Source organism: Pseudophryne corroboree, chromosome 10 (assembly GCF_028390025.1).
Source record: "Pseudophryne corroboree isolate aPseCor3 chromosome 10, aPseCor3.hap2, whole genome shotgun sequence".
In the NCBI taxonomy this organism is placed as follows: domain Eukaryota; kingdom Metazoa; phylum Chordata; class Amphibia; order Anura; family Myobatrachidae; genus Pseudophryne; species Pseudophryne corroboree.
The window spans coordinates 16,643,849-16,654,138 of NC_086453.1; the positions used below are offsets into that span (position 1 = coordinate 16,643,849).

General features: G+C 48.9%; 1 protein-coding gene across 1 annotated transcript in view; it reads left to right on the forward strand.

The window, feature by feature from the left end:
- Positions 1-8,361, forward strand: part of LOC134965794 (agmatinase, mitochondrial-like) — a 76,621-nt gene extending 68,260 nt beyond the window's left edge. Inside the window, exons 5-7 of the mRNA XM_063942159.1 lie at positions 1,413-1,592; positions 3,029-3,113; positions 7,863-8,361. Coding sequence (XP_063798229.1) covers positions 1,413-1,592; positions 3,029-3,113; positions 7,863-7,936 — 339 coding nt within the window. The 3' untranslated portion in view covers positions 7,937-8,361. The remainder of the gene's footprint in view (positions 1-1,412; positions 1,593-3,028; positions 3,114-7,862) is intronic.
- Positions 8,362-10,290: the final 1,929 nt, after the last annotated feature.

A 10,290-nucleotide genomic window follows, 5' to 3' on the forward strand; every position in this document is an offset into this window, starting at 1 on the left:
CAGGGAGGGAGGGTTAGGGTTAGGCTGCGGGGAGGGAGGGTTAGGCTGTGGGAGGGGGAGGTTAGGTTAGGCTGCGGGGAGGGAGGCTTAGGGGTAGGCTGCGGGAGGGGGAGGTTAGGTTAGGCTGCAGGGAGGGAGGGTTAAGCTGCGGGGAGGGAGGGTTAGGCTGTGGGAGGGGGAGGTTAGGTAAGGCTGCAGGGAGGGAGGGTTAGGGTTAGGCTGCGGGGAGGGAGGGTTAGGCTGTGGGAGGGGGAGGTTAGGTTAGGCTGCGGGGAGGGGGAGGTGAGGTTAGGCTGCGGGAGGTGAAGTTAGGCTGCGGGGAGGGAGGGTTAGGCTGTGAGAGGGGGAGGTTAGGTTAGGCTGCGGGGAGGGAGGGTTAGGGGTAGGCTGCGGGAGGTGAGGTTAGGCTGCGGGGAGGGAGGGTTAGGCTGCGGGGAGGGGGAGGTTAGGTTAGGCTGCGATGAGGGAGGGTTAGGTTAGGCTGCAGGAGGGGGAGGGTTAGGGTTAGGCTGTGGGAGGGGGAGGTTAGGTTAGGCTGCGGGGAGGTAGGGTTAGGGGTAGGCTGCGGGAGGGGGAGGTTAGGGTTAGGCTGCGGGGAGGGTTAGGCTGTGGGAGGGGGAGGTTAGGTTAGGCTGCAGGGAGGGAGGGTTAGGGTTAGGCTGCAGGGAGGGTTAGGCTGCGGGGAGGGAGGGTTAGGGTTAGGCTGCGGGGAGGGAGGGTTAGGCTGTGGGAGGGGGAGGTTAGGTTGCGGGGAGGGAGGGTTAGGGGTAGGCTGCGGGAGGTGAGGTTAGGCTGCGGGGAGGGAGGGTTTGGGGTAGGCTGCGGGAGGTGAGGTTAGGCTGCGGGGAGGGAGGGTTAGGGGTAGGCTGCGGGAGGTGAGGTTAGGCTGCGGGGAGGGAGGGTTAGGGGTAGGCTGCGGGAGGTGAGGTTAGGCTGCGGGGAGGGAGGGTTAGGCTGCGGGGAGGGAGGGTTAGTGGGAGGGAGAGGATTAGGGATGCTAGTGTTGGTATTCTGACCGCTGGCATCCCGACTGCCGGTATCCCGTACCCAACCCTTACCAACATGGGACACCAGCGGCACAGGTAGAATGTGGCTGCTGCAGCCCTGCTTGTGGCGGCGCCATGGCGAGAATAAAGACAAAGAGTGACATTATGTTTTAGGGGCCCCTAAATGCTGACAGCCAGGGTTCCTAAGGTTGCCCCCTAGAACGATGCACACTACGGTCTTTTATCAGGGTCCCATTAAGGTTCAGTATCTTTCTCATACAATCAGCGCATTTGACCATTGAACAGCTTTTTCTTCATTAACAAATAACCTTCCACGTTCTCTGAGCACCAGGTGCTGCCCCTCTGTTGTGTTACACGTAGTGCGGAGCACAGCAGCTGACCGCACCGGCCTCGCCTGTCTTGCAGGGATTCCGTCTTGTCTTTGCTGAAGACTGCTGGTATAAGTCCCTGGTCCCGCTCATGGCAGAAGTGAGGCTTCAGATGGGAATAAAACCGGTCTACATCAGCTTTGATATCGATGGGATTGACCCATCGTTTGCCCCTGGCACAGGAACCCCAGAGATCGGAGGTCTTACAACGCACCAGGTAAGATATAATAATTGCATTTTAGCCATAGTCACTAACGGTCAACTGCAAACATAATTTATGGTGCATGTCCCAAGTATAAGAATGAGACGTCTTTGGGACTTCATCGGTGGTGGTGAATTCAAGACTGTCTGCCTTGCAAATAGAAAAGTGCAGTCCTTCGCCCCTTTTGGAAAGCCCGCTGTGCAGATCTTTTATGCAACAATGACACTATGTAGACAAAAGTGATTGGACCCCCTACGCAAGTGAAACGGTACGCTCCTACAGCAGACAGGTGTTCGTGAAGGTATAAAACGGGCAGAGGGGCACGGATAGATCATTTGCTAGTGAAACGGCTTGCCGGAAGGAGCTATCAGAGTTTGAAAAGGGGATCCTCGTAGGCTGCGCAATGTCATGTTTCCAGGGCGACGCCGGACTGGTATACAGAGAATTCGGTAACCCCGATGGACTGGGTTCCGGTATGAATGGTCGACCATGTTATGGTCGACAGTCATTAGGTCGACCACTATTGGTCGACATGGACACATGGTCGACACATGAAAAGGTCGACATGATTTTTTTTACTTTTTTGTGTCGTTTTTTGCGTAAAGTGACTGGGAACCCCAATTAGTGCACCGCTTCGCTCGCCATGCTTCGCGCATGGTGCCTTCGCTCCGCTACCGCTTCGCTCGGCACACTTTACCGTTCCAATCGTAGTCCATGTGGATCGTAAAGTATGGAAAAGTTCCCCAAAAGAAAAAAAAGTTAAAAAACTCATGTCGACCTTTCATGTGTCGACAATTTTCACGTGTCGACCATGTGTCCATGTCGACCATGTCAATGTCGACCAATAGTGGTCGACCTAATGACTGTCGACCATAACATGGTCGACCATGTGAACGGATACCGATGGACTGGCCAGCTCAGAGTCTAGATATTTACCCCATAGAGAACTTCTGGAATGATATTAGAGCGGCAGGTGTATTCTAGAACGACTCAACCCTCTTTAGTGTTGCAGGTGGTCACTGTACTTAAGGCGGAATGGCTAAACATATGACCTGCTGTTCTCCAGGAGCTTGTGGACAGTTTGCCAAGAAGGGTGTCTGCAGTAATCACTGTACGTGGTGGACCTACACAGTACTGACGCCAGTAACATCTCATTGGTCTATTTGCTGTGCGGCCAATCACTTTTGTCTACATAATGTAGATTGTACAGTAGGTCCAGATTTAAATGCTCACTGCAAAGTTTCCCCTTACCTATATTCTAAAATCATCGCCTTCGTTACATTTGCACGTTTCTCCTTGTAGACGTTAGATGAGCCATGGGAGTAGGGGTCCGTGGGTCTCCCATCTATATGTGCCAATACTGTACATTTCAATGTCTTGTGCTACATGGAATCGATCTATATACTGTATATGCTGTTTACTGACCTCCTCCTTGTGATTCCTGACACCAGGCTCTGGAGATAATCCGCGGCTGCAAAGGGTTGGATATCGTGGGCTGTGACCTAGTGGAAGTGGCGCCTGTTTACGACCAGTCAGGTGAGTTGCGGCGTCTTGTGAAGGATTCTGGGTACTGGAGCAAATCAGCACCACTGGGGATTATTGGTGATCTAGCGAATGAATTTCGCAGCGTAACCTATTTTTGCGGTGGAAACTTCTGGCAGTAAAGGGGCCAATTGACCAATAATAACCCTACGGACCCAAAATGGCGTTTCGGAGCTTGATAAATTGGGGATCACTAACACAGTAGTTCGAATGAGAAGGTGAACTATAAAAAAAACTGGGGGTTCTATTTACTAAGCCTTGGGTGGAGATAAAGTGGACAGAGATAAAGTACCAGCCAATCAGCTCCTAACTGTCATTTTTCAAACCTAGCCTGTGACATGGCAGTTAGGAGCTGATTGACTGGTACTTTATATCCATGCACTTTATCTCCACACAAGGCTTAGTAAATAGACTCCTGGGTTTGCAGTAACCTGCGTTACTTATCTGTACACAGGAGATACCTGCGATAATTCCTGCATTTGCCTCTTGGTAAACTGCAGGGTAACTATAATCACGTGGAAGGTGCTGTTTTTACATGCGGTTTTTGGGGGGTTAAGTTTAATAAATAAGCCGTGGACTTGGAATCAGCACATTCTTTATTTTACGGAGCTGGGGCAGTAACGGTCGGGCATTCAGCTCTTCGGTGGGGTTGGGGTATGAGCAGGACAGAAGTTATAGGAAAGACTTTAACTTTTATCTAGGTTGGGTGAGGAAGAGACGGGATCCCCATTTTGCCACCCGTGGCTCTTGGTAAGCCTAGGCAAGCAAAGGTCTCCACTGCTGGTATAACTTATCATGGGCATAGTTACAGTGGGTGCAGGGGGTGCCATTGCTATGGGGCCCAGAGGCTTAGCGGGCCCTGGACCTAGGCTATCTAGTTACATACCTATTTCCTGAATTTGATGGCTAAGCAATTGGGTGCAACCTGTTGCCCATCCTGAATGGAGTCACATTCCATTTCCAGTGAGAGGAGAGTGTAGCGGATGTTATGATGATATAATCTGCTCATTGTAATGTGGTATATTATGAAGTAGAGGGCAGTGCCGTAACTAGGCATTTTAGCGCTGTGTGCAAGAGACAGCATTGGCGCCCCCCTTATGTAAAATACGGGCAGTGTGCGCCGTAGACGTGCGCCATTTTTTAGGGGCGTGGCTTCATGGAGAAGGGGTGTGGCCACAAAATAATACCAATTCATACTACGGTGCACAGTAGTCTCAATTATTCAAATTACGCTGCACAGTAGCGCCACTACACCAGGTAGAGCCCCTTTTACAGAATGGGGGTAATTCTGAGTTGATCGCAGCAGTCAGTTTGTTAGCATTTGGGCAAAACCATGTGCACTGCAGGGGGGGCAGATATAACATTTGCAGAGAGAGTTAGATTTGGATGGGTTATTTTGTTTCTGTGCAGGGTAAATACTGGCTGTTTTATTTTTACACTGCAATTTAGATTTCAGTTTGAACACACCCCACCCAAATCTAACTCTCTCTGCACATGTTATATCTGCCGCCCCTGCAGTGCACATGGTTTTGCCCAACTGCTAAAAAAATATGCTGCTGCGATCAACTCAGAATTAGGCCCAATATGTCAGCCAGTCCCACTTTTTACACATTACAGCAGACAGCGTCCCCCTTTTTACACATTACGGCAGACAGCGTCCCCCTTTTTACACATTACGGCAGACAGCGTCCCCTTTTTACACATTACGGCAGACAGCGTCCCCCATTTTACACATTACGTCAGACAGCGTCCCCTTTTTACACATTACTGCAGACAGCGTCCCCCTTTTTACACATTACGGCAGACAGAGTCCCCCTTTTTACACATTACGGCAGACAGCGTCCCCCTTTTTACACATTACAGCAGAGAGCATCCCCCTTTTTACACATTACGGCAGACAGCGTCCCCCTTTTTACACAGTACGGCAGACAGCGTCCCCCTTTTTACACATTACGGCAGACAACGTCCCCTTTTTACACATTACGGCAGACAGAGTCCCCCTTTTTACACATTACGGCAGACAGCATCCCCCTTTTTACACATTACGGCAGACAGCGTCCCCTTTTTACACATTACGGCAGACAGAATAGATAGATAGAGAAATAGATAGACAGAGATAGATAGATGGATAGATGGATACTTACCATCTCTCCCCGCTGGCTCAGGCAGTCAGGCTCCTTAGTGCTGGCAGTTCCCGGGCAGGGGAGGAGGGGGACTGGAGCCGCAGCAGCGCTATGTAATTGGTAGAGGCGCCACTGCAGCTGTCCCTCTGCTTCTGCATTGGCTGTCCGCCGCCGCTGTGAATGTTGGGATGAGGGAAGCACATCCCAGCATTCACAGCAGCGCCGGACAGCCAATGCGGAAGGAGAGGGACTGCTGCAGTGGCGCCGCTACCAATTATATAGCGTTCCTGCGGATCCAGTCCTCCTCCTCCTCCTCCTGGTCCTCCCTTGACGCTGCTCCTCTCCTCTTCTCCTCTGGCGGCGCACACAGCACAGGCGGCTTGTAATGAGGCAATAGTCAATATAGTGAACTACAGATGTGTCCTTTACCATCACTATGCCTCGTGCGTTGGGGGGGGGGGGGCGGCAAACCCACGGGTTCAAGTGTACTCAGCCTAGCATATCATAGATGTTCTGCAATGTGTGCCCCTGTGCTTCCACATTGCAGCAACTACGGTAAAGGAAACTACTGAGGGGTATAAAATTAACTAGGGCACTAATATGGGACATAACATTAACTAGGGCACTGCTATGGGACAGAACATTAACTAGGGCACTGCTATGGGGCATAACATTAACTAGGGCACTAATATGGGACAGAACATTAACTAGGGCACTGCTATGGGGCATAACATTAACTAGGGCACTAATATGGGACATAACATGAACTAGGGCACTACTATGGGGCATAACATTAACTAGGGCACTAATATGGGGCATAACATTAACTAGGGCACTGCTATGAGCATAACATTAACTAGGGCACTGCTATGAGCATAACATTAACTAGGGCACTGCTATGGGGCATAACATTAACTAGGGCACTGCTATGAGCATAACATTAACTAGGGCACTGCTATGAGAATAACATTAACTAGGGCACTAATATGGGACATAACATTAACTAGGGCACTGCTATGGGGCATAACATTAACTAGGGCACTACTATGGGGCATAACATTAACTAGGGCACTGCTATGGGGCATAACAGTAACTAGGGCACTACTATGGGGCATAACATTAACTAGGGCACTGCTATGGGACATAACATTAACTACAGCACTACTATGGGGTATAATATTAACTAGGGCACTACTATGGGGCATAACATTACCTAGGGCACTGCTATGAGGCATAAAATTAACTAGGGTACTACTATGGGGCATAACATTACCTAGGGCGCTGCTATGGGCATAACATTAACTTGGGCACTACTATGGGGCATAACATTACCTAGGGCACTACTATGGGGCATAACATTAACTAGGTCACTACTATGGGGCATAACATTAACTAGGGCACTGCTATGGGGCATAAAATTAACTAGGGTACTACTATGGGGCATAACATTAACTAGGGCACTACTATGGGGCATAACATTACCTAGGGCGCTGCTATGGGCATAACATTAACTTGGGCACTACTATGGGGCATAACATTAACTAGGGCACTGCTATGGGGCATAACATTAACTTGGGCACTACTATGGGGCCTAACATTAACTAGGGCACTGCTATGGGGCATAACATTAACTAGGGCACTACTATGAGGCATAACATTAACTAGGGTACTACTATGGGGCATAACATTAACTAGGGCACTACTATGGGGCATAACATTACCTAGGGCACTACTATGGGGCATAACATTACCTAGGGCGCTGCTATGGGCATAACATTAACTTGGGCACTACTATGGGGCATAACATTAACTAGGGCACTGCTATGGGGCATAACATTAACTAGGGCACTACTATGGGACATAACAGTAACTAGGGCACCACTATGGGGCATAACAGTAACTAGGGCACTACTATACTATGGGGCATAACATTAACTAGGGCACTGCTATGGGGCATAACATTAACTAGGGCACTACTATACTATGGGGCATAACATTAACTAGGGCACTACTATGGGGCATAACAATAACTAGGGCACTACTATACTATGGGGCATAACATTAACTAGGGCACTACTATGGGACATAACAGTAACTAGGGCACCACTATGGGGCATAACAGTAACTAGGGCACTACTATACTATGGGGCATAACATTAACTAGGGCACTGCTATGGGGCATAACATTAACTAGGGCACTACTATACTATGGGGCATAACATTAACTAGGGCACTACTATGGGGCATAACAATAACTAGGGCACTGCTATGGGGCATAACATTAACAACTGCTATGGAGAAGTTTCTCTCGGGAAGCCTTTGGGACAGGGCCCCCTCAAAATGTTGATATTACTTTCTTATCACCAGGAACAAATCATTTATTCAGTTTATGACATACTTTGGTGCAGATTTACTAAACCTTGGGGAGAGATAAGTGAACAGAGATAAAGTACCAGCCAATCAGCTCCTAACTGCCATGTTACAGGCTGCGTTTGAAAAATGGAGGAGCTGATTGGCTGGTACTTTATCTCTCTGCACTTTATCTCTCTCCAGGGCTTAGGACACCTGCCCCCCTGTCCTGTTTCACAAGGTTAATGAACGGACTTCCTTGTATTCCCAGGTAACACGGCACTGACCGCGGCTAACTTGCTGTTTGAGATGTTGTGCGTGCTGCCTAGAGTGAAGACATACTGACCGGGACATGACAGAAGCTGTGCAGCAGGGGGCGCTACATCAGCACTGGAATAGTAACAGACTCTATACTCTGGACTGGACACCACAAGAAGATAATCTGCCCAGAACAAAGAGTGTATCAAGCAATTACAACACAAGAACAATAAAACAGTTCTATAAACATAAATAACTAGGGGGGAAATGTCTCCAGCCTTCTAAAGAGTGGAGGTGATGTGGGCGAGTGGGGAAGTTGCCCATAGAAACCAATCAGCTCCTACCTATCATTTTATAGAATATAATTGATGATAGCTTGAAGCTAATTGGGCAACCTCTCCACTCTTTAGAGGGCTTGAAACATCTCCCCCTCGATGTCGGTACAAAATATTCGGATCGTGGCACGTGATTGGACGATAGTTACACTGTAAAGAAAATTTGTTTCACATCTATGAACGTTGTGTCGTTATTTACAAGTGGATGTACAATGCTATATACGATATGCCGAAAGGATGGGATGTCGGCGGTCACATGACCGACACCTGCATCCCAATGCAGAGAATCCCGATGGGTTGGGTAAGTAAAGGTCATGACAATGGTCTAAAAAAAAAAAGTAAAATCCCCCCCCCCCCCCCCCCCTTTTTATACTCATGGACACCGTTGGGAATAGTAACCTGTGCTGAGCGCAGCGGCAACAGGGCGAGGCACCATGCCGGAAGCGTAGCAAGCTAAATGGTACACTTACAGACAGTATTGGGGTGTTACAGTGTGAAAAATTAATTTGATTTACAAAAAAAAAAAACCTAAAAAGTTGTGTTGACCGTTTTTGTGTCGACCATTTTCATGCCAACCTTTTTGTACCTGTCAACTGTAGACCCTGAGGTGTTGATCTGTGAGGGTGAATAGTGGTCACTGGAGAAACAGAGTCAAGAGCAGAAGTAAGGGAAGCATTGTATAGGGAAGTGGCTTGTTCAGGGCAGGAGAGAGACAGAATAGGAGAGAGAAGAGAGTTGAGCAGGGAGGACAGGGATGAGGTGTCAGTAGTCTCAATGTTACGCATAATGATGGTAGCCTTAGGAGGTAGAGATGGAGAAGCAGAGAGAGATAAAGTTAAAAGAAGGCAGGTGATGGTCAGAGAGGGGAAATGGGGAGTTGGAGAAGTCAAAAAGATTACAACAGAGAGTGAAGACCAGATCACGTGAGCTTCCACTTACATGGGAGGATGAGGAGATCCACTAGGAGAGAACAAGCAATGATGCGAGGTTAGGGAGTTTAGTGGAAGAGGATTCTGTAGGGAAATTGGCAGTGCTCCCCCACCCCCTTCCCCAGCGCCTGTGCAATAAAGGGATTGCGCGCGCCAAACAAAGGTGGCGTGGTCTCAAAAAAAATGTAAGGGGCGTGGTCACCCAACAGTATCCCCAATTCAAATTACGGCGCACATTAGCACAATCTTATTCTCATTACACCACATAGTAGTGTCCCTTATTCATGTTATGACACACATTAGTGACCCTTATACACAAAGCCCACAGTAACGCCCCAAATACACAATGCCCACAGTAGTAGCACCCCAAATACACATAATGCCCACAGTAGTAGTGCTCCTTATGCAATGCCCACTGTAGTAGTGCCCCTTATGTCTTCAGAAGGGATGCCATATATGAAGTGACCCCTAAGCAATGCCCTTATTAGTAGTGCCCCCAGTAGTTATGCCCCTGTAGATATGCCACCAGTAGATATGCCCCCTGTAGTTATGCCCCTGTAGATATGCCTCCAGTAGATATGCCCCCAGTAGTACCTCTTACACACACACACAAAATAAACACAATGTACTCACTTTAAGCTCCGCTTCAGCATCGAACCACTGCCGTCCATCCTTGCCACCCGCTCCTCTGAACTATGGGAGAGACGTCATGATGTCTCTCCCGTAGCGCACAGCACACTGCCAAAGTTAGAAGCCAGAGCTCAGGAGTGAGCGCCTGCCTCTGGCTGCCACTGTGGGGAGGGAGCCGGGCGCTTACTAGTTGCAAAATCCAGATGGGCACCCGGCATCACCCAACGCCGGCTGACATCCTGGGTTAGAGGTCAGCTGGAGGAGGTGGAACTGATTCAGTCTCCAAATGGAAGTGACAGAACGCAGTTTCGCCCCGTTCCGGCTCACTTTAACCTCTGGATATTGGAATATTGAAGTCACCTAAGATAATAGATGGAATGTCTGAAGAGAGGACGTGAGGAAGCCAGAAAGCAAATTAGTAGAGGAATTTGGAGGGAATGCCAAGGGGGCGTTCAATGACAGCAATTTGGAGGTGAATAGGTTGTAGGAGGCGTATATCATGGACCTCACATGTAGAGAATGTTGGGGATGGTTCTGGGGGTACAGT